Here is a 27,413-nt window from a genome sequence, read left to right as displayed (position 1 = left end):
AGTTTAGTGGTTGTTTTGTCTTTTTAATACATCAGGATTAAAATACAGCCACAACAACACCAGAGACAAGGTACAGCTCCTCTTATTTTGTTGAGTCTTGCTTTTGTAAATGTTAACACACTGTTATTGAGGAGAGCATCTTGCAGAAGGTCTTACATTGCACACAGCACACGGTTTGGTTTGGCAATGCGGTGCGTGACCTTTGGCCTTTTATCAGTCAGTTGCTACGAGTTTAAATTCTTTCACAGCACACACAGTTTATAAGAGAGCTGTGGCAGAGTTACAATTTAAAGTCATTGTTAGAGTAATGGGCTGTTGATGAGCTTATTTTGCCTTGCAGCCTTAAGCTGCTTCCTAGTGCAGAAATGGCAACTGTTGCTAGCTTTATGAATTAACACTGATTTGATGTGTGCATGCACGCTTTTGTGGCAAAGAAATGAGGCCAAGCATGATAACTGATGGGGATTCATGTAGAAGTCATAGAAATAGGTAAATACAGACTAATGCAGGCAGTTAATGGCGTGCTCCCTGGCTTAGGAGTGACAGTCAGCTACTAATGTAAACAGTAATGTATTTAGTTGCTGATGGTGCAGTCTACCTTTCAGGAAAGAAACACAACAGTCAGAATATTACTTTTGTTAGTTCCCAATACACGGCACTTTAACATCCAATTACATCCAATACAGTGAATGAATACAATTCAGTTTGTATTTATTGACACCAACAATCGACTACAGCAACGTTGCGACTGTAGTGTGTGTGTGTGTTAAAGCAATATTCCTTTCCATCACCCAGGCTGCAGACTCAGACTCACTTTACTCCACATCTGCTTCAGTCTTCAGCCTCTATCTTCATTCCTCGTTCCAGTGACTGCCTTATCTTTATTACCCCCCCCCCCCCCCCAAACACACACTCACACACATACATACAGGATTATCTAGGCTTATTCCCAAATGCTGGACACCCAAACTCCAAACCCCCACCCCACCTGCAGAGTACATCATTTAGCTTGTGTTGCAGTACATCAGTTTTCTTATGGTAAATCGTAGCTGTTTACCTTCGTATGCCTGTCTTCTTGTTGCCCCAAAATGATCCATGCATCTCTGTGGACTATTAACCCAACAGCTGTCCCCATCCACCATGCACCGTGCAACATTCATAGCTCAAACCCACTCAGTCACGATTTCTCCTTTCTCTCTATCCAACCTTTCCTCCTTTACTCTTTGCACCCTTTTTCTTTCCTCACGCACTGTATCAATCCTTCCCTCCCACATCCCCGGCCACCTGCTTTCCTTTTCTTGTTTGTCACTCTCCATTGTCCTCCACTTTTCCTGCCTCGCTTTTTTCTTCAGCCTCTTCTCCCTTCCCTACCTGTCCATACCCATCTCTCTCCCCATTAGCTCTCCATTTTTCATTCCCCGTATTCACCCCCCCTTCCTCTTCCTCTCACTTCTGTCGATGCACAATTTCCCGGTGAAAATCCCTGTCAGATGTAGAGAAGTGTAGCATGTTGGGTATCGACTGTAAGGTGGAATTTGTTTTGAAAGCACAACACCGCCCTGACAGCTTAAGCTTGTATTTCAGACTTTCAGGCTCAGGTGATCAACCAAAACTGCCAAATGGGAAATATGATACCGTTTCCGCTGCCCCCCACAGCTTTTCTCTGTGGGATCTCCCTTCTTCCCTCTCTCTCTCTTTATATCTTTCTCTGTGTATCTCTACCCATGTCTTCTATCTCGTTTTCTTTGGCAACCTCTTGCTGTTGCCTGAGATTTTAGTTTCATTTGTGTCTGGGGGAGGACGTGACTTGCCTGGGTAAGGAGAGCAGGCACTCAAGGTGATGCTGAGACACACTCCACTCTCAGAAATGCACACAGGCACGCACACTAAATCACTCTCCACTCTGAAACACTTGAAAGTCTTGGCAGATTCGTTTCTGCTAAACATAAACTTACACTGGAACAAGCAGGGCTCAGACTCTAATTGGATCTCTCATACTTGCATTTCGGCCAGTTGCTTATATGGGAATTGTAGATAAGGGCACAGATCTCCATATAAAACCTCTCAGGTTGACAATTTGGCTTTCCCGTTTGGGTCTTCAGCATATTACCTCTGAATGAATCTTCCCCTAAAAGACCAAGTTACTGTGTTATGTTACGTGTGCACTGAAAAGCAGCGCTTTCCTTTTTCCTTGTTTTGCTCTGTCTTGCTCAACTGTCTCTTGAATGAGCAGATTTGTAAGTGGCAATGGAGAGGGGTGTTTCCATAGCAACCCTAGTACTACCATTGTGTACGCTTTCATTTCTACATTTTGGCTACATCACTCGATTTTGGCATGTGTGCTGCATTTTGCATTTGTGATGGAGAGAGATGCGGACAGGAAGAGAAAGAGACGGACAGAAAATGAACGTGCTCAACAGATCACGAAGACTCCCCCTGTTCTCTTCTCCCATTTGTAGCCAACCGGATAGTGTGGTCCAGAAATGTATTTGCAGCGCATTCGCAGTAGCCTGGCATATTCTCCAGCACGCTCTAAAGCTGAATTTAAATAAAACGGGATAGAAGGCATGAGCAGGAAAGAGTCCCATGTCACACAGTTCACGTCATCAAGATGGCAGCTGCAAGTAAGTAAGGGAGGATAGCTAAGCCACACTATTGCTGTTTTAAACTCACACCTTCCGGTCAATCAGAGCTGAGAACTTTCAATGGAGGTGGAATAAATGATCTTACTTCTTCCTGATGGGACTGCCAGTTCACCAAAGAAGCATTGAACCCCCAGTGTTACTGTGCTGCTTTCTTCACTGGAGTTTCCAGCAGTCTTAGTCCACTCTGCTGGTCTGAACCCCAAACTGAGTCATATTGGCTATAAAATTACTAAAAACAACAACGACACAAAATACTATAATTTGTTACTCACAACCAGGCATCATGTCATTTACACCTTGAATTGGAACATTAGTCATCTCCCTCTAAAACTAGCTTGTCTTACGTTGGTTGAAAATGTGTTTATTGTCAATACACCGGCAACACTTCTATTACCTCTGCTTATCTGCATTTGTTGTGCATTCTGTCTTCTTTGCCTCCAAGCTGACTATGACAGTGCTTCCCTCTGGTTATTCTGATTTGCTATGGATGTTGACAAACACATTCATGTCATATTTAAGCTAGAAACTCAGTAAATCCCTTTAAAGTAAAAGATAGCAAAACAAGGATCCAGTGGCAAGCAGTGTAACATGATGGTAGTCATCAAAACACACACCACGAAGATGCACTTTTAATGAGGTACAATTTTATTGCAGTCCTGTGAAAGTTATAGTTTATGCTTGCATTCTCTGAAATAGTTGGTTACAGTTGAGTGGTGTTACTCAGGATTTTGAGCACAGGAATAAATACAGAGTAGAAAATGGAGTTTGTTGTACGCCCTTAGCCCATTCTGTTATTGTTTCCAAATAAAGGCACACGACATGTGGTTTCTACCTGTGTCAACAGTAGCAGCTTTTGAATACACAAAGAGTTTCTGTGGCAGGCAATCTATACTTCCTGAGAGTTGGGCCTAAACGTTAGACAATATTACGTTGGAAAGACTTGTTATGAAAAGCTGTCTCTTAGTCCACACCACTCAGAAAGTGACATATCTTGTCAGTATGTTTTTCATCCAAAGGGAAATAACTTCTCCACCTGACAGAGATTCTAATATTAACTAAAATGTCCACCTCAGGCTTTCAAACACTATTATATTAGCAGGAGGGGACGCTGGAAACAAGCAATCATAGTATTACCACTGTTGATCCATCGAGGGGCCAGATAGCTGCGAGGCACATTCTTGAGTCGGCCACAGAAAACCTAATACAGCTATGGCTCAAGATTGAGAAACCCATTTGCTCTGTGTTTTTGTCCAAAGTTCAGGGGTCCTAGCTGGACAAAAGGGGCATTTTTAATGAGAGTCTTTGGATTTTTGGGACATTTACGTGTCAATGGGGCTTTGCTACCGGTGTTGATGTGTCCTCTCTGGACAAAAAGGCCACAGCAGGACATAGCTGGCTTATCAACACAGGAAAGAGGAAGTACTCCCTTGTCACTTCAGAAGCAGATTGCTGCAGAGGGCCCTATTGTGCTAAATGTTAGGAAACAAGCTTTCATGGACCAGCCATTTGGTAGCGCTGGAGCAGGACCCCCACAGTGAAATGGCAAAGATGGAGAAAGAGAGTGACAAAGGGAACTGTGCTGCACATTTGCCTTGTGTCCTTAGCAATATCTTTCCCTTTTTCGTCCACTCTCTCCTTCCCCAAATTCCCTTCCCCTCTCTTGAACCACCCCATCACGCCATGGCATCTTTGTGGCCCAAAACTGATGAGATGGGCCAATTGCCACCTTCTGCCTCTCTTCGTCAACATCCAACAAACTAAGGGCAACCACCATGTGGGTATGCTAATGTGTGCTGCCCTGGGGCTGCCCATGGAGATGCCAATCTGCAGCAGCGGCCAACTGGGTACTTTTGGACAGGGACTTTTGGACCCTGTCAGTCTAAAGGGGTGACTGGAGGGTGAACGACCTTTGCAGACTGGCAGTGCACTGTTTTGGCTCCTCTCGGCTCCAGGTCTGTTGGGAGGGCCGTGGATAGAGAGAGAATGCGATCCTCCATCACATGCTCTCCCTCCGGCACACTTGCATGTTTTAAATCAGTGGAATCAGACATGGATTAAGTTGTATTGGTTTAAGTGTGTTTGCTTTCGGTGTAACCTATGTAAAGGGAGCAGAGCTTCACAGTGGTTCACCCCAAACAGAAATTACACCAGAGAGAGCAGTGGGGAGAGAATTTGATACTCAATTAAGTGTACTTTGTGTGATTAATACCTAGCATTAACATTCATCTTATACCAGGGCCTAATTACATTCACACCTGACATTAAGATGCATCTCTAGCATAAAAACGGAATTCAGATTTCTAATTTCCTGGCTGATACTCAGATTTCATTACATCCACCCCATCTAGTAATACTTTAACATTAGTATAAGCTGTGTTTCTCGACTGCAGCATTTAGTATTAAGCAGAGGTGTATAAAGTACTTGAAAAAAATAACTAAGTAAAAGTACAAATACCGTAACTGAAAATGACTTTGGTAAAAGTTAGTCACCCATAAGAAAATCACTTGAGTAAAAGTCTTAAAGTAGCTCACATTAAATGTACTTAAGTATCAAAAGTATCTTGTGAAATAATATACTCAAGTATCATAAGTACAAGTAAAGTACAAAGTATTTTTATAGTACGCATAAAAAGAAGCAAAACAACCAAAAATGGTTCTCCCCTTGTTCTCTTTATTTCATTTTCAGGTGAACGAAATAGATGTGATATGATAAAACAAAAAAACACTTGTAGAGTGAGTGAATCAAGTGTCTGCCTGAGAACAAAATAAAGCGTCTGTCTGCCTAAGAACACAAAAAAGTGCCTCCTATCTCCTAATCACAGGTGACTGTCATCTTGTACCGAAGGAGATGCTGTCAGGGTGGTAACGTCTTACGTGTCTTCCTCATCAGAGTTAACTGCGGAGGTAGCCATGTTGATGTCCGCCGCCCCGCGCATCCCGCCCTTACCTCTAAACCTCGTGAGAGTACCGTACGTTGTTCCTCTCGTCCTCTCGGACACGCCCATTCCAGATAATCCTTCGATGATTAATTATATTTCTATTTTAATTTGTAACGAGTAACAAGGTGGCAAACGTCACAGTAACAGAGTAAAAGTATATCTTTCAAAAAGTAAAAGTAAAAGTCCTGATTAAAAAAAAAACTCAAGTAAAGTACAGATCCTCAAAAAAACTACTTAAGTAGTGTATGTAACGAAGTACATCTACTTCGTTACTCTACACCTCTGGTATTAAGATTGTATCTTTATATTGCTGTGCACAAACAAATTAAACTTAACTCTCCAGTGGAAATTACAATGTGTAATTTATGGTGATTTCTTTTGACAAGTGGCAAATAAACCCTTCATCAGAGTAACGCATGTCCTACTGTAGGTGATATGCACATTAGAAACATAGGACCCTTGGGCTTCTCCAAATTTGGTCTGCCTGTAAATACAATTAAACTGCACATATTATGGCCTGTCCAATTCTAATTATGCATCATGTATTGGAAAACTGACAGTGACTGTAAACTCCATCCATCTAATGCTCCTCCAAGCAGAGTAGACAACATCAACAATAAAAAGGAAAAAACAACATTATTTGCATTGACTATATGACACCAAGCAGAGCTGTTAACTGCTTGGTGTCATATTAGGGCTCTGCAAAGCTAGCCAATTTACTCGTTTTGTTTATGTGGTGCTGCACCACTCACCTTTTTGTTTTTAATGAACAAAAAAAAAAGAGCCACAACCATTATTATCTGTGACATACTGCTTCTAATGATGTGCTGTTTTAGCCATCACCGTGAGGTGGCTCTGCCCCGAGAAAGTCTCCGTTAACACTATAGCCCTCTCCCATGTGCCCGTGTGCTCTTATGTAAAGGCACTGTTACATAAAAAGGAGGCTGGTGAGGTTAAATGTGCATGAGTTTCAGATGTGCAATGAGACCAGAGACTCGCTGGCTCGAGGCATCCCCACTGGAATGGTCTCATTTATTATGTGGCCTTTTACAGAGGGAGAATGTGACCCTGTGGTCAGCATTGCTCTGTGAGCATTTCTCCTCTCTTTTTCCCTCTCTGTCGGCCATGTCTTTGTCTTTCTCCGACACTCACCTGTGGAGACTTATCGATGACAGTAACAGGAGACAGCTCCTTCTTCTTTTCTTCTACAAGAAAACCACTGAGTATGATATAAAGGGGGGAATTTTTTATTTTCTGCTGTTTTTCACTTTTCTGTCTGCTACACTTTTTGTCTTCCCCTATCTCTCTCCACTCATTTCACAGCAGTGTAAAACTCGCCTATGAGTTGCAGAACGTGATACACCACTGCGTATGTCCCCAGGTTTCAGTGGAAGTGCCATGCGCTTTAAGCGTGGTGGAATTGGAGCAGTAAATAAATGGAGCGCTTGTGTAGATTCAGGAAGAGACCCTGTACACCATGTAGGCAGACTGGATCGATGAACATCACTTTTTGACATGCCTTGGCGTGTTTGTGGATTTGTGTGTGTATTGAGGTGTTTGCAGAGGTGTGTATCCGGTTCTGCCTGGATGCAGACGGCTCTTGGAGAGCGAGGCAGATTGCCGTAGAGAAGTGAGTCAGTGAGGTGTTTGCCTGAGTGCCTGAATCTGAGAGGAGAGTCCTCATTATGTTCACGCACATGAAAGTGTGTGTGTGTGTGTGTGTGTGCGCCTCGTCCTCACCCATCACTTAATCCATTATCATTTACCAGCCTGTCACACCACTACACCTTGGCTTTAATTGTAGCCAATAGTGAAGCCACTTGAACCGAATTAAGCTACAGCTCCGCGCCGAGCATCTCTCCATCACTTCAGCTTAACTTTGTTTCTAACCTAGTTTTCATGCACCGCAGCGCCACAAAACCCCCTCTCCTCAGTGCCCAGGCACTAATTGAGCTTTGCCTCAATTGCAGGAGTTGTCACCATCCTCCCCTGCTTTGAAAAATAACCTGCTGCTCCTCCCCTCTCACCTCATTTAGGGATGAGCTCAGATCTCTAGAGCATTTCCTGCATGCGTTAGCGACCGCGCCCGTTTGTACTTGTGTGCGGCAAAGCGGGGCGTCTGCGTGTGTTCGTGTGCCGTGGTTTTGTGTTAGAGCTCAGCACGAGTCTGGGTAAAGGGGCCACGGTTGTGTGTGATGTTTGCCACGCCAACACACGCGCAGTGGAAACAGGGACGCTGGAATGAGCTCGCTGGGATCTGGCACTAATGTTAATTAACACTTTGATGTCTTCATTTGTCTATTTTTGTATTGTTTATATAGTGTGTGTGTGTGTGTGTTGTGTGGCTTTACAAGGCTATTTGATGATCACTGCCTGACGGTGGGGGAACATAGATTGAATACTGTGGACATATTCGAGACACAAATCTTGTACTTTCTGCTGTTTTATTTGAGGTCCATAGGCACTCATTACTTGATAAGTTGATACTGGCTTACAAAGATTATTACTAAATTAGCTCCTTGAGCTAATTCATATCATGTAATGATGATAGGAATTAGCATGTAATGGTGTAAATTGAGCAATCGCGCAGAGATGGGTCTGTATCCATCATGAGTCCTTCTACTGTCTATATTTAAATCTGCATTCAGTTGCTTTTCTCTAACGCGGACACATTCATCACCAGTTAACTATGTCTGTTATTTAGTGCTGGGCATGTTGCATACACTATATTTATCAGAGCCTTTTTATTAAAAACAGATGCTTGATACTACTGTGAAAGGACAAAGATGAGAGTGAACCACAAGAATAAAACTGCAAAGTGTTGATAAGTCGCCATCCATTAAAAAAGAAAGGTTACATACCTGCATCAGCAGCCACCCATGAGTATATTTTGTTCAAACAAATGTTAGGGTTAAATACCATTAAGAACTGGTTAGAGGAAAGTGTACATTTCTTTTTTATTATTATTTTTTAGACAGAATGGAACCAAGGAATGGAAAGAAAAAACCCCACACATGATTGGTTGACACGTCACCGAGTCATTGGAGCGCAGAAAAAAGTTGCGACCAGCTTTGATTTGTTGTGTGTCACACTCATCATGGGGCGACAAGGGTCAGGCATCGGTTTGTAGCCTCACATCGCTGCCTCCATTGAAAATGAATTGTAGGCAGCAGCTCGTAGCCCGAACACATTAGTCCCTGGATACACAGTCGTGCAATCTTTCATTTTGGCCTTGCATGTATGCTTTGGTATAGGACTTCATGCTCAAGCTCGACTGATTGGAAAGAGGGGGAAACTGAAAAGTTCCACCACCATACGCCATAGGATACATAGTAATCTCATCATGTTTTCAGTCTGTCGCAGAATCTAGGTCTATGGGTTGCCCTGAGCAAAGCCTAGGTCACGTCACACAGACAGCTCATCTCCCTGTCCGAATTGAAATTCTGCCTAACAAACTGACAACTAGCATCCCAAAAGGCTATCAGGAGACGAGTGATGACAACAACAGCACTACTGTACACAGCAGCCAACAGAGCTCGACCTGGCCAGTGCTAATTAGGAGGGACCTGCGGGACTTGGTGTTGGCATTAAGCCCCTGCCAGAGACACTGAATGAAATCTCTGCCAGAGATACTTTCTGGCTTCACAGTGAGGAAATTCAGCTTAGGATAAAGGAATTAGCTTAAAGGCCCAGTGAATTTCCCTTCATGCTCATCTTCCTTTGTTGAACTGAGTCAAGTCACCACAATTGGTTGCCAAACCGAAACCCCAGGAATTAGGAGATGGGAGAAATGTGGATTTGCAGATTATATTACAAAACAGATGAAAGGTTCAAGATGGCTGGCATTTTTTTGCATAGACAATCTGCCTTGGAGATGAAATGTCAACAGGAGGGCCTGGTCTCCAGTTTGCTGACTGTGCACCCAGTAGGCCCAGATATATGAGGCGCATGCAGAATGTTGCTGAGTGTCTGATTTGCAGGCTCTCCAGTTTAGCGTAGCACTCGAGAAGACCTATTCATGTGATTCATGTTTTAGCACACGGTTAATACCGGGGCTGACGACTTCTGATTCTGCCGCTTCTTTCAAAATAAGTTCCCTCAGCACCTCCTGTAGCAGTCTCCCAATCTGGCATTTCCTCCCACACACATTCTGGAGTTACAGTATGATCTCGAGGGGAAATGCCACAGGGGAAAAACCCAGCTTTCCGAGTGTTAACAACTATGTTGCTCTGCTTGAATCTGGCAACCTGAGAGTGCAACCAGCCTTCCTCTTTCTGCAAATTACGGGTGTGAGATGCGGATTTAGAGGCACAAATGTCAGTTTGTGTGTTCCTGCGCCTCTCAAGCACCAGAGTGAAAATTTTCTACAGTTTTCTTCAACTGAAAAAGTCAATGAGTCAATATAGAAGATGTTACTTTAAGATGACCTTTTGTGGTTTTTGATTCATGCTGGCACCTGGACCTAAATCACATTCACATCACATACTCAAAAAAATGTAGTGAAGGTCTTATAAACCCATGTGCATCAGTCGTATAGGGTTACTATATCCCTGCCCACATAATGCAGAAGTTTTCAAGCAGAGCCTTGGAAAGGCTGGCCTCTGAAGACAGGGGAAGAAACACTGGGTTATATTTTCTTTCATTCGAGCCTTGAGGGATAGAAGAAGGATTTGACATTGCTTGTGTGCTCTTGTACAGGATAAGGAGGAAGCTGTATTTCTGTACAATATGATTTAGCCACCAGTGTCAAAGCATCGACTATCTGGTAAAGCCTTGGTGTGTGATAGCCGACTGTGCCCCCTGCTGAAACGCTATTCCCTTACTTGCTTGCTTTGTTTGAGTACCGTACTCTATAGGCATTTACTTCCACACGTGCCAGCAGTAAATGTTAGAACCAGTTTTGAAGTTGAGTGCTTTTTTTGACACATTCTTCATATGCAAACACCTCACATGACTGCTTCTTAAAAATGGTATAAAATAAACCTTAAAAGTTATGCAGCCGTGAATGAAGAAGAATAAAGAAAATAGGGAAGAGGTGTTTTTGTCAAGCCAACAGAACCTGACTGGGTTCTCAAAGTGACCTTGACAGAAGACCTACCCAGCCTCTAGAACCCAGACCCTTCAGTGGAATTGTTCTGTGTCTCACTGGTCTCTTGTAAAGCGCTTAGTGATGGACCTGAAGAAAAACCGTGGATAAATTAGTTTGATTTGATGCGATTGGACGCCCCTGTCTCTGCCTGCACCTGTGCTGACTAATAGCTGATAATGTAATTACGTTTCCATCAGAGGGAGACCTAATGATTGACTGTGGTGGAATGTCTCGTGTGCTCGTGAGATAAACCTCCCTCCCAAACTCTCGGGGTTTGGTCACGACCGTCGAATCAATGATTTCTCCTTGTTGTGTTCTCATTTATAATGCTGAAGTTTTACTTTTGTATTACTTAGTGGAAATTTACTCGGCGCTGTGCCAGAATTTCTTCATAGAGGATTAGCAGCCTTTTTTCTTGTTTTCTTCCAGTGTATGTATGTACCCAGCGTTGTGTATAGTTTTTGAAAATTTGCTAAAGAAAGCCCTGCAATCCAAACTTTGTGGTATCGACAAGGTTTTTCTTCTCTTGCCAGAGTTCTTGTACATTATGGCAAACCCAAGCTTATTTTGTGTTATGCTGTGCCGAAGCACACTCCCTGCGGACCAAGATAGACCGTTGCACTGTACTGCCGACACCTTCACACAACCTAACCGGCCTGTCTGTCTTACCCAGGATTTTAGCCAATCTGTTTGTTTCTTTGTATTTCTCTGCAGGCTTTGAGCTGCTGTATCAGCCCGAGGTAGTGAGGCTTTACCTATCTCTGCTGACGGAGAGCCAGAACTACAACACCCTGGAGGCAGCTGCCGGGGCTCTGCAAAACCTCAGCGCTGGACAGTGGACTGTGAGTCCTGGGTTTGAGAGGGTACAGCACAAAGACACTATGTTCTCATTGCATATTTTGTGACTGGAGCATACAGTCATTGGGTAAAGCAGCTCAAACGGTTAGATTCTTTTCAAAAAATTGATTGCCAGATAACAGGAGGACCATTACACTTTCAAAGATCAAGGATTTAGGTTTTAATGGTCCAGCATAATCCAGCAATATTATGGAAATCCAGTCGACATCCATGGGAAGGTAACACAAGGTAAGACAGGGAAACTGCTTATCACACCTTCTTTGTCAGTACCTTTCATCCAGGTGGAAGGGTTATATAACTGATGTACAGCACGCTCTCATCTCTGGTATATGTTTGCCTCTGGTGATAGATGAGAACCTCAACAGCCAGGTTGGACATTAATTCTAATTAGAACGTCAGTGGAGCTGCTGAGAGGCTGCCTGGCTTGCGGGCAGCTGTGAATTATCAACAGGGAAGGCTAGTTGTCAGATGCCAGTTCCCGAGCAGCACCTCGAGCAAGAGCGGTCACTTATGTTTTTCAGCAGCCTGGCTGCATTCAGCCCAGAGCAGCATTATCACAAAAGCATTTCTCTTAACACCCGTGTGACAGACTGGAAATACGTTCTACAGTCCTCCACTTTTGGCAGCAGCAACAAGCCCTTCTAACTCGAGTGGAAAAAAACATGTGATTTCTTTTGATTTTTTTTGGGTTTCATAAGTTCACATTCAGCTCTGAGTCTCACATTTAGTGTTCTGAATAATTCAGAGGTAGTGATTTTCAGCTAAGGTGAGCATTTTGATGTAAAATCATTCTTCCTTTGGGGTTGCTTTCCCCGTTGAAGCTGATCAGAATGCATGGCCAGGCTCAGGAACCTGTAGAGCCGCTAACACATCAGACTGTCACATCTGCTAGATGCACAAAGCATGTCCTGCTCCCTGAGAGGATATCAGTGCTTCTACATTTTATCCTTCCCATTCTTTGCTTCTGCCTGGTACCATAGGATTGACATGTTTTCCAAGGCTCACTGCTGCCACCTGGTGGCTGAGCTGTGTCTGCCCTCTTCTTAATTACATCTCTGGGGGCATCAGCATGTGGAGGAGAAACCCTTTTATGTCACACTTAATGTTTCATGTTACAAAAAATGCGATGTAAAATCTACTGATGTTTAAATTAAGAGAAATAATTTCACATGTCCATTCAGAGCCCCACTGTGTAATGTTGTGAATTAGTCAAGCCTAAGGAGAAGTGATGTATTTTCTTGTAGTAACTGAGTGAGTGATTCAGTGTCCTCGGGCAAGTATGGGTTGTGTGTGTCCTTTTCGGTTCTCTCCTCCCTTGGCCGGTGTCACAGAGGTGACCTGGTCTTCTCCAGTGGTACTTTCCCAGCAGTCAAAGGAAAAGAAGTGCGGTCGTGCCGGGCAGCTCCCTGGTGGGAATCTTGAGGACCGCATGAATGTCAAACAGGATACTAGAGGCACTACAGTTGAGTTGAAATGATAAAAGGCAGTCACAACATTCGCTTCTTTTTCCCTCCAGTGGTCCAACTACATCCGAGCCACAGTGCGTAAGGAGAAAGGTCTTCCCATCCTGGTGGAGCTGCTGCGCTCTGACTCCGACAAGGTGGTCCGAGCTGTTGCCATCGCCCTGCGGAACCTGTCCATCGACCGCCGCAACAAGGATCTGATTGGTACGAACCCTTAGCATTGTGATAATCTTAATACCTGTGAGAAAATGAAATTTAAGCCGGCACGGTAGATGAAATTGTATCCAGCATGCAGTAGCTAGTGTTGTTGCTAGCGTGTTGGCATGTGTTGGTGGAATCTTTTTCTAGGACGGTCGAGTTGCCCCTGAATGCCTTTCAAGTGGTAGTAGGCTAAGACAGGATTTTGAAAATGAGAGGTTAACCTTACGTTGCAGGAACATAGTATCCAGAGAATACAAGGATAGTTTCAGAACCCATATCAATATAGATACCCGATAACATACTGGTGTCAGCGCATCCCTGTTTTTTTTATACATTCATTTTGATTACATTCAAATTAAAATGTATTTATTGTCTTAGCAGTGTCACCTGGTTAACCTTTTAAAAAAACAACGCTTGTAGGAAGTTACGCCATGCGGGACTTGGTGAGCAACCTGCCCAGCGGTCAGCAACGGCCGGCCAAGAACCTGGAGGAGGACACCGTGGTCGCCATCCTCAACACCATCCATGAGATCGTCACTGACAGCTCTGAAAATGCCCGCTCCCTCATCCAGGCCCAGGCCATTGAGAAGCTGGTCGCCATCAACAGGACAAGGTAGAAATATAGAAATACAACGCAACAAATACCAGATGTTGCTGAATGTCACTTTACAGCCGTTTCTAGAGAAAAATGTATTTGGATTAGGTCAGACTACATGTGTTACACGCAGTGAACTAAATCAAACGAGTATGTTCATATTTATGTAAGAAGTGTTGGCGTACCATTGAGACATTATATGTGTAATAATTATACCATGACCTTGACTGCAATTTGCATCACGAGCCTTTCTATTAGTATTCATGGGGGATAATGTAATGTGTCTCTAATGGCCCAAGCTTGGCTCCCACAATACTATACTAATGCAGGCCTGAGCCTACAGACACCACTACCCACCACATATTAATTACCAGCCTTTTAGAGCTGGAGGCATTATTGTAAGGGGTTGCCTCTGAAGCCGCTGCTTAAACAATGAGTGTCCTTCCTCTAAGTTCTACTCAGCAACCTGCTAGTGAGAATGAGCAGATATTCAGCTTGATATTTTCAAGAGGCGCCACCTGTCGCCGCGGTGTTAACCATCTTAAAATCTAGTGTCGGCACCACACCTCACTTCTAATGTAGAATCAAGAGCACTTTCCAGAGGCCCATCCTTGTGCAGTATTGTTCATGTGAAGAGTCACTCCAACCAGCGTGAATATACACTGTTCATTCACAGACCAAATAGCTGCGCTTTCTCTCAACCTCGTGAGATTCGCTTCCTTTGAAGTGAGCACCCCCCCGCCCCAACCACATGTAATTAATACTGGTGGCTCAGAGGTAGCTAATGAAAAGAAATGTACACTCATCTTGCTGTGAATTAAAAACGAGACCTCGGCGGCGCTCGAGGGACTCAACGTCTTTGTTAGCACGCCCAGCCGTCACTGTGTCGGGGTTAGATGGGGTCTCTGACTTTAATTGCGCCAGTCATTTTTCCATTTATTTCCCCCTATGTGCGGGCCCCTCAGCCAATCGGCACGCGAAACGAAGGCAGCGTCCCACGTCCTGCAGACAGTTTGGAGTTATAAGGAGCTGAGGAACGCTTTGACCAAGGACGGCTGGAACAAGAGCCACTTCCAGGTACAGAACAGTTATCTCTCACATATAATCCAAAGTTTTGTTATTGTAATACTGAGACGTTGAGACGACTCAGAGAAGAACCACTTCCATCAGTGAGGTGCTGAACTAGTATTTGAAATAACTGAAGTATCTGAATAACAAAAATCTCTTCTCTCAGCCCACTGTGACAACCACCCCTAAAGCAACGAAGAACGGCAAGCCAGGTTACGACGACACCACTCTGCCCCTGATGGAGAAGAACCAAGGTCAGTCAGTGTGTGTGTTGCCCTCTTTGCCTGTTTAGAGGACTAAATGAGGAGATCAGGCAGGGGCAAAATTAAAAACGATTAAATAACTTTATTTTGTAGTTCACAAGAGAATAGTCTACCCAACAAAACTCATGTCTATCAATTAGTCCTGTTCCTAAATGATGAAATTGTCGATTATTAACTTCAAAATGTAAACTATTTTAATTGGTAATGAGTTCCAAGCTTGGTATATGCTAATAAAATGCGCATTTTTAAACACAGTATAATCGATAAATTCCTAATTTTCAGGGCGCCCCATAGCAACACAGGTTAGACTCCAGCCTGTGCCTTTTGATGCATGCCATCCCCTCTCATATACATTGGTTCCTGTTTCTCTACTGACTATCCAACAATCCAGTAGGGACACAAAAGGAAGCAAATGTTACCCAGTTGTGCATATTTAAGAGACTTTATACAGCAGGGGATGGATGCGCATTTGTTTTCCACCTAGTGTTTTCCAAGCAGAACTGAGTATGTGCCCAGTGTCCATGACGGTAAAGGGACAAGTCATCCAGTGTGGCTGTGTCACTCAGTGATGTGTTTTGAGACAATAATCGAGCTTTGGCTACACACGCAAAACTTAATTAGTTATTTTTCCTAGGATTTGATTAAAATAAAAATATATAAATAGATCTTCAGACACGTCCCTAAGAACCCCTGCTAATATAAATTTGTAAACTATATGTATATGATTGCCCTGACATAAAGCAATCCTTATCTCTTATCCAACAGTCCTCAAAACAGGTTTATACAAAGCACTAGCAATTGTTGGAAAACAGCCTTTGACTCTGTGTGTGTCCTCTTGCTGAGGACATGTATGTTGTTGCTCTTTTTCTTTTTCTCATGGCTATTATTGAAGGGCTGTGCTTGCCACATTACTACTCTCATTCCCTGCGTGGTGAAGCTGTGCTTTGTTAAATGCTGCAGTAATGCCATTCACAGGTTTAGTAACAGACTAAAGTAAAGCTGAAGGGCACACTGCTGCTGTTTAACAGGCGACCTCAAAAAGCTGTGATGACAAAGAAAGAAATGAAGAATGGCAGTTGAGAGTCTGACACTGATGTAATAATGTTGAACAGGGAGTGTTTCTCTAGAACAGCAGCAGTATGTACGGGGGAGGAATGGGGACTTGTGAATCACATTGGCCCAACAACAAACATCTCTTTGACAGAGGAGTCGGTAGCACACCTGCAGGTTACTGTCCTGATTTTTGGCCCTTTTTTTTTTATTATTATTTTCATTTTTTGCATCCATACATGCACCCAAAGCGCTGCGCTCATGTCTGCCCACTCTCAGTTTTGCATTATTCAATCGCTGGCCGAGAACCATCACCCTGAAAAGCAGCAGCGTTTTGGCTCAATGACTCCAGTTTGTGTGTGTGCCTTTTTTTTTTTGTACAAATGGCATATGAATGATTTTCAGGCACCAGGAAATGTGGCAGTGGTGATATGATACCTATGGATGAGCTGGGTCCAGGTAAGAGCCAGAGTGCATGATAGTTCATAGCCAAAGAAGAACTAGCTCTCCTCTAATCTCTCTCCAGTCTCCAATAGAGGCTTCTTTGATTCGACATCCATTAACCATTGCCAAGTTTTTGTTTTTTTAACTGAAAATCCAAACCGCTGAACACACTGATGTCAGCAAGACGGCTCTGGACTGAGCTTCAGACATGACGTCTTTGATGCTGTGTGCGAGACCCCTCTCTTGATAAGATGTTTGTTCAAAGCTGGGCCATCATTTGGAGCTCAACACCAAAACGTGTGGGTGGTTCTCCAACTGCAAAATGAATGTACTCTAAATGTATCATTGGACAGGTTCCCTCTGCTGTACTTCCCTTAGAGCAAATGTTATTTCTGCTGATAAATGTATTTTTTTTTTTCTGTGTTCATTTGTTATCTGTGAGGGTGATAGAATGAAAGTTTTGTTTTTTCTTACCCAGCGTCAGGATGTTGGGGTACACCTGGCCTTGTAATTGTCAGGCTTTTAATCCCCCTGAAAATTTTTAACTAAAAGTTAACTAAAGTTAAACTACAACTAAAGACACAGCTACCTCAAAGTAGAACTTGAGAGTTATTTATGAAACTTTCCACGCTGATTTTTAACAAGTAGAGGGATTTCTTCAACAGAGTATCGACCCATAGTTGAACTTTTGATGATGTATTGGGCTGTACTGTGAATCTCAGTGGCCCTCCGTTGAGTGAACCATTAAAAATTTATGTATCCCAACCCATTAAACAAAAGCCAAGTTTGAAATTCCATGCAGACTCCAGACATTCCACAGATTCGTTACCAGATAAATCAGACTGACGGTTCATGTTTGAAATTCATGTCGAATGATGCTGCCGTTGTTTCTAAACTATACTGAGACTGAATTCTTTACACAGGGCGCTTTAGATCTTTGATAGGTTTAATGAAACATACTATATATTCATAGACAAGTTTAAAGTTATCACAGTATAATATGCACACAGATTATTTCAAATTAAACAGCTGGCATAACCTAGGCGTCCTTATTCAGTTGGAGTATTTTACAATGCCTATATTAGCACCTGATCTTGCATGCACTCTTCAGTGAACGTATCTGTTCATGCTGTTTGTGTGTAGCAGCTGCCAGTCTGGTCCCAAGGGACCTTTTCCTAAACCTAATCAGTTTTGTTGCCTACACCTGAACAAATGCATCTGAAGGCTGTTTTTTCACAACTAAATTTAAACTTAACACAGACCTTTATACTTCCCGACTGATTTCCTATAGCCTTCCCCCTAGAAAGCCTTTCTTCCAGAAGGTTTACTTTCAAAGCCCTGGAGTCACACTTTTTCCTCTATCTTGGCTTTGCAGCGTGTACACAGTGCACTGCCTGATGACAGTGTACCTCCCCGACAGCAGCAGCTGAGGGTTAGTTTTGGTATTCCATCACAACAGCTATCTTCATCTATGAAATATTTCTGGAGACGGTATGCATAAATAATATCATCATGATCAATTCACACCTTTTCTCATGACATGACATCCCCAAAGGCTATCTTCTAGTGTTTCCAAACGGGTTAGGTCGTCTTTGGAACTCTACTAAATCTTTGCCTTGATTGATAAAATGTCCAAATTGAAAAAAGATTATACCAAAGTGGCTGGTAAAGACAGACACCCTGCAATGAGACGCCTGATAAATACAGGCCCTTAGCTGAAAACCAGTATAAGTGAGGCATTTACCATTTGAAACTACTTTATCTTGTTTGTTTAACGCATACACTGAAGGTAGACGCATGAGCTACAAGAAGGACAAACTAAAAATGTGGAGGGATGTGCGGTCTGCTTTTCTCCTTTTTTCTGTGGCAAGCAACCTTCCTTGTTCTTGTAAAGGGTTCCACTCAGGACAGTCTTTCTGTCTGGCTCTTTCTGAAAGTTAAAGCAACAATATAAAAGATCTGTCACGCTTTTTGTGTTCATCAAGGACGCAGAGGAATTAGCTGACCATTGTTCTCTGACCTCATTAGATGGTTACTCCACCATTGACCAGAGGGATAAAGACTGCAAATACAAGACAGGCGACGGCTCGGTGGACCTGACAGAACGGGAGCCATTAAAGGTACAGACAGAGCTCTTCTGATGTCTGGGCATCGGGGCACAGACGATGAAATAATGATGTCTCATAGAAATATTACCACATGTCCTCTCTCTCTCTCTCTCTCTCTCTCTCTCTCTCTCTCTCTCTCTCTCTCTCTCTCTCTCCCTCCCTCTCTCCCTCTCTCTGTTTTCTGTGGCGGCCCTCATTAGAGGCTCTTAATCCTATTGATTCTTTAAAGAGGCTAGAAGTTGTCATGATGTTCCACTGCAGCTGAGTGCTGTGGACAGCCTCAGATCTGCGAGCCACCAGTTAATTGAGTGCAAGCTTGTGGAGTCTTGTAAAGTAATTAATCTGAGACTGATTAAAAGAACCGCCAACAAGTGCTCCTCGTGGAGACAACCCTTGCCTTGCCAGTGAACAGACTGCTTCATTATCGAGTGGTCGTCTGCTGATTATACAAATGTTTCACACTGCAGCCAGACTTTGTTTACTGTCAAGCTGATTGGCAGTCCAGCCTCAAAGTAGGCGCTGGATGATGGCCTCGGAGTACGTTTGACGTGTCAAGTACCTTTATGTGTTTCTTTTTCATCTGCTTTAGCGCTAGATGGATTGGATTTGCCTTGGGGGACTCTACGCTGAATAAAGAGTCCACTAAAGTCCCTTTGACATCACGTCTCTTTAGCTTTATCTTCACACATCTGTTCATCCATTCAGGTTGAATGCAACTCTGAGGCAAGGTCACATTAGAAATTAAGTCTGTAGCAGAGTTACCGATCCAGTTAATAGTCTGTTGTTGTTCTTGCTGTTTTTCTGCGGATTACAACAGCACGATGAAATTAGAAAATTGTGTAAAAGTGTGAGTGAAACAATTTTAATTTGAACACACAGAAACAAGTTAACAGTTCACAGAGTTTAAGAAACGTTTTGTAGCCATCATCCACTGTGAACACAAATGAGAAATCCAATACTGGCTAAGGGTTGCTCATGCTAATATGAATGTAATTTTGTAATTGTGCAATCAGTACTACCACTGTGGCTGTACCATGACGACCTGACTAATGCCAGTAATGCCTGGCACAAAGCATCCAGCTAAAGTTTGCTAACATGAGCTAACCTTAGCTAACATATGCTATGGGTCATACCAGACCAAGTGATGTAGCAGCAAAACCTGCAAGGCTGCATTTCAGTTCTTACAGATTATATTATTTATTTCCATTATATTGTGTTATTTATATATTCAAATGTTAATACGATTTGCTTTGTAGTTCGTAGTTGGGTCTAACTAACCTGTAGCCACGCCCAGTAATGATGCTGGTGTACTGACCATGAGGACACCTTTGCGTCACTACATCAAGTTAAACCACTGGAGGTTGACATAAAAATGATTTTCATCTGGTTTTTAAGTTCTCTTTGTGGTTTCTACTTTAAGCACTGATTTCATCAAATGTTTTCCTTTATTATTATACCCGTTTGTATTTAAACTATTTTTTTAAAATGTATCCTTGCCCTTAATTAAAAAGGTGTGACCGATTTAAAGTAGTAGATTTAAAGTATGACACTTCTCTTCCATTTAAAAGCTCATGAATGCCTAGTATATATGCAATATATGACTAATAATATTACCTTCAAGAAGCATCTCAGCATCTTCAGGTTACTTCAGGTTGTAATACCTACATTTGGGTGGGCAAAGACTAAATTATATCATTTAATGTGTGTGAAGATTCTCAGGCATTGAGGGAACGTAAGCAGTTCACTTAGCAGCAAAGTAAAGCATCTGTAACTGTTCAATTTGGTTCACAGCTACTTTTCATCTACTGAAGTCTTTAGAGCTGAAAATAAACTGTCACATCTTGAAAGGCCAGACTTTTACCAGCTCAGACGCTTCCAACGGCAGTAATCACAACAAACTGTCGTGTTTGTCTTCAGAGCGTTCAGGCCTTCTAGCATTACTCCAAAGCTCTCTTCTAATTCTGCCGTCTGTACTTCCCCAGAGGTGTTCTGCCTGCTTTGAATGCAACTTGGCCGTTGAAACTGCTCTCTCCCTCTTTCATTTGCATGTTGTGGTCTGCTGTTTTGTAATCACTTTGACTTCTTTCCAAGCTTTCCTTAAGGCAGGGAACTAACACTGGCTTCTCTGATCCTGGATGCATGTTGTGTATGTGAGTGGAAGTGTATAAGTGAAATGTATTGACCTCTTTTTTTTGTTTTACTGTGTGTGTTTTTTTAACCCGTCCTCCTGTGGCTACAGAATGACACAAATAGGAAACACTATATCAGGAGTAACAGGCCTGCGGTCAGTCTGGTGGACGCTTGTGATGTTAAGCCCCAGCCTGTTGACTCCTGGGTCTAAATGCATGCATGGTAGGTCTGAAAAATTAAAGCACAAACAAACAAATCTACCCGCACCTTTTGGGTTTGATTGTAGCATCCTTTTCATTCCCTGTTTGTTCATCATTTCCAACTCTTTTCCTTTCACCCTCGCACTTTATCATGTAGACCGTCTGTCACCTTGCACTCAGCGCAATCAGCTGGAACAGCCACCCGGTTCTTTTCATGGAAATTACTGCCAATTCAATGGAAACAAACTTTTAAGGTTTCATATTTTGTGCATATTTTCATATCATAGGCCTCTTGTGAGAACAATACTCCTTTCCAAAACCAGACGCACAAGAGCAGAAGCTCTGTTGCAAAAATTACAGGTTGTAAATCTAGCCCTGTTATTGTTGGAAGCAACGTTAGGGGAAAGCGTAGTGCGCGAAAGCTGAGAAAGCTCCAACATCCCAATTATGCCGCTCGGGGTGATCAACACGGTGTCAAGAAAAAAAATCCAGTGTGACTTCTCGCATGCAGAAAAGAGACAGACATAAGTCTCTGTTTATAATTCAGCCCCACCTGTCTCATTGAAATGTACGCTTAGCCTCACTCACTGCTTCCCCTGGCAGCCTTTGCTGAAATGGGTGGCAAATGATGAAGAGGAATCATTCTTCTGCACTCTAGAGAGATCCTCGAGGGACTCAGTTATCCCTTAATGAAAAGCAGTGGGGAGAAAGTAAAAGATATGCGAGCTTGCACACAGATTCTGAATCCACTCTCTGTCTGCATTCATCATACACATTGCTTGGGTCAAAGCACGATGATATCAGATAAATAATTCATGTACGCTGATAAGCCGGTGATGGAACCCGACACGTAATATGCGCGAACACTCTTATATGCACACATTATCGACTCATACATACTATCTTTAAGGCAGATGTGCAGTGGAGGGTGAGCCCACATGCATTTGTGACATTCATTTTGAAGTTTGAAGTAGCTGACTTGAATATTTAGTATTTAAATTCCAGGTATAAGTGATTACTAAGTGGCTTCTTATGTAACTACCATAGTTTCATGTAAATTAAAGAAAGAATATTTGCTCGGTTGAGAGATTTCCTAAAATGTCTGGTTTATTAGAGAAAATCAAATATATTTCAGCAAAATGCTGAATGAAAACCACTCAAATCTAATAAAGGCCGTCTGTTGAACCAGTCTGAAGCAGCATCCAAGAGCCTGAACTGGGTGAGCTTTAGTAGTCATAGCACTGTCAGCATCATTGATCTCTTCCTGCCTCCTCCTTGCTTTTCGTTTGTCACACCTCACCACATCCCTCATTGTCATTTTCTAATCTCAGTCATCTTTGTCCGTGGTGTCCGTTCACTTCTCTTACCGTATCTCCATATCATCGTAGCAAACACCGCACAAGGAGACTCTTGATTGATAAAGTAGTATGATTAGTGATGCTCAGTGTTATTTTGGAGGTAATGGTGAGGACGAATCACCAGGTAAGTCATTTTCACTTCATTTAGCACATGCAGGATTTCCTCCAGCACATTAAGCATCTGTTTCACTGTCTCATGCCTCCCTTTGCCATCTGGACTGAGATGACTCAAGCATTGACAGTGATGCTATTTTTCCACCACTGTGATAATGCCGCCTGACAGTCTTGTTGTTGGACGTGAAAGCAACAGCTGAAGAGTTTCACTTCAAATTTACATCCACTGATGGCAAAATGTGCTTCCTACTGTGAATAAATACATCGTAGTGTGACATTTCCAAAGATAAGGCTGGTGAAAGTAGTTCTGTTATAGTTTTTCTTAATGTATTTCCCTTCACCACAGAACTCCAAGCAAGCATCCAAATGTGAGTTAATCTGCTGCTGAAAGTAGACCCCGAAAATGAGATAATACTGATGTTTGAGATATTTGAGCTGATATGGAAGGGTTATGGATTGAGGGAAGCATAGACGTGCTGCAACACCCTTAGTAATTTTTTTAGCTGTGTTTAAAGCTTCCGTTAATAATGGTTTGGCTACCAGTACCGTAAAGTTTAACAAAACAATGACGTAATACAAGCTCAGTTCACAGACACAACTTGGTTGACATGATAAACATGTCAGCATACAGTTGTTTAACTGATACATGGATGATCTGATGATGAGTTGGTGCTGGGCTCGTAGCACCCAGTGGAAAACAGTTGCCTCCTAGGACTGGAATTGATTTCTATTTTGTTGAGAGGAATACAACGGATCCAAACCAATAAAACTGCAGCCTGGAAAACCAAAACAATGACCCCTCCTACAGCTAAGGGGAACTGTCACAATAAATAGCACTTTTCATATGAACATTTTATTGTATTGTGGAAAAGAAAATATGACAAGTGCAGCTTTTAAGATTTATTTGGTCTTCATTAGGACCAAATTGCCTTTGGACTGAGTCTGGGTTGGGAATTATTGAAGTGATATAAAAACAAAGTAACACATTTTTGTTTTGGGCTTTGGTCTAATAGGATTTGTAGACCGTAATAAATATATAAAATACTGCCGGCCTTATCCTTTAAATCACTGCACAGTGTTTAAATTACCATTAGTCAGGGAGAATGATAAATTTGTGTTTGGAGTGGACATGTGGAATATGAACTGAAACTCTTCGTTGTTTGTTATTTCAAACTGAATAGATGGAACGCCTGACATTCTTTTTCTCTCTTGTCCGTGTGCTTCAGGCTTAAAATAGCAACAGAGCGACACCCCAGCTAGAAGAGGATCTCTCATATCACCACTGCCATTTCACACAGAGCTCATCTTTGGAGTTGGACTTTGTACAGAAAAAGAATAAAAAAAAAAAAAAAAAGATTTGTTCACAACAGCGACTACCCAGCAACAGCCAGCATTCACTCATGCTTTTCAGAGAAAAAAAAAACAAACAAAAAAAAGAATAAAAAGAGACTACTCCTATTACTTTGTCATATCTACATTCCCACTGGACATCATTTGAACTTTACAGAGTTGACTCTTGTTGAGATCTACCAGTGACAAGAATCGGACGGAGGCTGGTGCTGGTGGAGGAGGAGTGAACGTGATGAGCAGATACCATGAAGTAAAGAAAGTGACAGGAGAAGGAACGTGTGTTGGAAGGACTGGAAGGGAATATGTTGGAGCAGAAATGGGAAATAATTGATGTTTCGTTTTTTCATTTCAAAGTTTTCAAATCTGCAAGATGTCTTTACTACAACTGTTGTGTGTTTTAGAGATTTTTACTTTCAGGTTGTTGTCAGACTTTGGTATATTAATGTGAACAGGTTTGGATTGGTGTGTTTGAAGGTCACAGGATGTTTGTATTTGGTTTGAGGGGATGGATACCGGAAAAGGAAAGTAACCGAGCCTAAGAAAGGAGCTGTAGCATACAGTAGTGGATAAACATGTACTCCCAGCAGCCTGCTCTCATGAACTTAAATCCATTTGGGTTCACTGTGTTTTTTCATGAAAAAAAAAAAAAAGTGCACTGAGATGCTTTGAAATCAAATGTGTGATTGATGTCTGTTTTATAAAGTGAAGATTCTGCAAGTTGTGGTCTGAAGAAACGCAAGTGACACAACGAGTACATCTGATAGAGTTAATGTTCACACTGCATCACAAAGATAAGCTAAAATGGAAATGAACAAAAGCAACAAAGACTATCTGTTTCACTGTGGTCAACTCGTACAAGCCAAATGGCATGTTGACCTTCACTCACAGAGCCGTGGTTACTTGTGTAACCACTCAGGCTGCGCAGTGATGTGGTTTCACTAGTTTCCTGGCTGGTTGCTGTTCGTCAGTGATGTGTATCAAAGAGGATCTAAGGCATTTTGTTTATAAATGATTTGTGTTTTTGAAAAGAAAGACAGAAGTTTGTTCTCTTGTTAAAAGGATAGATCTAAACGCATTTTTTTTTAAATTTTTGTTGAGTTTTATATAAATGTATATTAGGGTCAAAAGAAAAATGTAAAATGAAAAAAACAGCAACAAAAATGACAGACTTCTTAGTTGTATATTAATATAACATTGTTTGGAAAGCACATCTCATTTGATAAAGGATCACCATGTTTCTAAGCAAGAAATAACCATGTAACTTAAATGTGTGTCAAATATTGTCGAGTTACGCCAACGATCACCTATTTATATTTTGTATTTGTCAAAAAAGATCACAGAAAAAAAAAAGTTTATCTGCAGTGTCTTTATAAAGGTGATGTTTTTCTGGCTGCCCTTGCATCTTCGTAATAGACATTCTGGAGGGGTCAGAGGTCAGACAGAGGTAATCGAAAAGACGAGATGGCAGTGTTAATAGAAGTCCTGTCGTTTTTTTCCCCCATTTGCATTTAGACCAAGTTCTCACCGACCCTCCTTTACTAGTGCATCTTAAAGAGGAATAATTCAGTTGTGAGCATGAAGAAAATCTGTACAGATGTTTATATTCTATTCTTTCCAAGTGCCAGTTCTTTTGTGGTGTCATTTGGATATTAACTAATTCATTCATGTACAGGAAGAGAAAACAGGCGGATGATTGGATGTGGGTCGAGGCAAAACTAAAAAGTTGCATCGCACTGTATAAATTAAAACATGAAGATTGGTCATATAGTATATATTTTTACAGTGTTATAGAGCGGGCAGTTGAGACGTAGGAAAGCAGATGGATGCAGAAACATATTGCCATTAAAGAGAATCCAGTTTAAGATGGTATCACTTGTGTCATCAAGGCGAACGGCATGTGCCTGCGTTGAAGTCAGATTTTTTTCTTTGTGACGTATGTGACTTTATAAAGCTTGCATATTTTACACGGTGTTTACAAAGATGTGCGTTGTGGTAAAAATCAATGAACTACAAAAAAATAAAATAAAATCTTACTGTATACATTTTAATTTCAGAAGCTAAAATCGTTATGATACCCAGCATCCCTTTTGTGTGTCCTCAGAAGTGTGTGCTTTCATTGGACAAAGACCCATACGACTGTCTATTCCAAACTGCACTACGCAGTACCACAACCAAAGGATCTGGAGTTGTATTTACATGAATTCACAAAGAGGAGGTTTTTTGTTTTGCGAATGTGCAGCCCATTGTACATTTACAAAATAAAGAGCCAAGCAACTGTGCTGTAAACAAAAATGGACATGGACACACATAAAATCAAACAAACCTACCTGTGTAGATATAACTGATTCAAGACCGTCAAAATAAAGTAACTGTACTACTCAGTAGCAGATGTGTTTGTACCTATCATGTGCCTTAACCTTTTCCATGGTAGATAAAGATAAGTGTGTTTTATATAACTTTATTCCTCCCCTTTCAACTGTCATCTCTTCCATCCCCCCTGTTCACCTTCTCACTCTGTGTCAGCCTCCCTCCATCCTTCCCTCCACTCAACTCATCACTTCATTCATCCCGCACCCCCCCCACTCCCCACCCCACTGTCCCCTCACAACCCCGAGTAGTTTAGACTGTTGGTGGGTTTCTGCCTTGTATTACATTGTATTATAAACTTTTAAAATGATAGAGTCATTCGAAAAAGGGTTTTGATTTCCTAGAGGAGTAAAGTTGTTAAGGCTTTGGTAGCGAGCAGAAGTGATGCCACAGTGACAGAATGTATTATGTTAATTTTACTAATACCCAGAGGCAAATATTACGCTTGTTAAACATAACGGAAAAATACTGGTTTGTAGAGTATACATTTGGTGTGTTTTCAATAAATCATGCCTGGAAAGAAGCTTTTTCTCGGGACTGTGTGTCTTATTTTGTGTGATTAATTTTCAGCGCTCGAAGTCTGGCGTCATGACAGCAGCATCAAGTGGCAATAACAATTTTTACAACCCACTGCTGACTTTTGCAAGGTCAGGTCACACAAATTAAAAAGTAGAGTTGAATTTAGGTCTCACATTGATTGATTTACAGTGTAGTAAGACTTTACCACTGTCCCTGTGAAACAGTTGAATATGTAAAAGGTAGGACACTAGATAAAGACTTTGTTTTAGTCCCAGTTCTTGCACTCCCATGCATTGGTGTGGAATCAGAAATTCCACAGATGCATATCAAAGCCAGTACAAAGTAAACCAGTGCTTTCTTTGTGACTGTATGCCACTAGAGGCTAGTGAATAATGTTTTTCTGTTTTCGAGACGTTTATATAATGAGCAGAAATTCATATAGCAAAACATAATTCCTTTTAAATTTTATTTGGGCTTTTTTAAAAAAAAAAAAAAAAAGTAGTCTATGACTTCAAATGTTATGTGGTATAGTACATAATTACATTGTTTTAAGGGAATACCATTGACTGTATAAGGGGGGATTCTAACAAATAATAATACATAGGCCTTCTCAGTATATGTGCATGGTCATTTCCTCCATATTTTTAGCTAT

The 27,413-nt window shown here is 41.9% G+C and overlaps 1 protein-coding gene across 5 annotated transcripts in view; it reads left to right on the top strand.

Annotated features, from left to right (window-relative positions):
- Nucleotides 1-27,240, top strand: part of arvcfb (ARVCF delta catenin family member b) — a 104,814-nt gene extending 77,574 nt beyond the window's left edge. For 3 of the 5 annotated variants that reach the window (XM_084551419.1, XM_084551418.1, XM_084551417.1), the window contains 8 exons: nucleotides 11,388-11,515; nucleotides 13,048-13,198; nucleotides 13,616-13,808; nucleotides 14,756-14,867; nucleotides 15,025-15,112; nucleotides 18,644-18,735; nucleotides 20,963-21,075; nucleotides 23,752-27,240. In XM_084551419.1, the coding sequence (XP_084407545.1) occupies nucleotides 11,388-11,515; nucleotides 13,048-13,198; nucleotides 13,616-13,808; nucleotides 14,756-14,867; nucleotides 15,025-15,112; nucleotides 18,644-18,735; nucleotides 20,963-21,064 (866 nt within the window). In that variant the 3' untranslated portion in view covers nucleotides 21,065-21,075; nucleotides 23,752-27,240. The remainder of the gene's footprint in view (nucleotides 1-11,387; nucleotides 11,516-13,047; nucleotides 13,199-13,615; nucleotides 13,809-14,755; nucleotides 14,868-15,024; nucleotides 15,113-18,643; nucleotides 18,736-20,962; nucleotides 21,076-23,751) is intronic. The other 2 variants (XM_084551421.1, XM_084551420.1) reach the window with 2 other exon arrangements.
- Nucleotides 27,241-27,413: the final 173 nt, after the last annotated feature.

Source organism: Chelon labrosus (assembly GCF_963514085.1).
Source record: "Chelon labrosus genome assembly, chromosome: 9".
Taxonomy (NCBI): domain Eukaryota; kingdom Metazoa; phylum Chordata; class Actinopteri; order Mugiliformes; family Mugilidae; genus Chelon; species Chelon labrosus.
The sequence above is the reverse complement of the archived record's forward strand: the minus strand, read 5'-3'. Positions and strand labels throughout refer to the sequence as shown.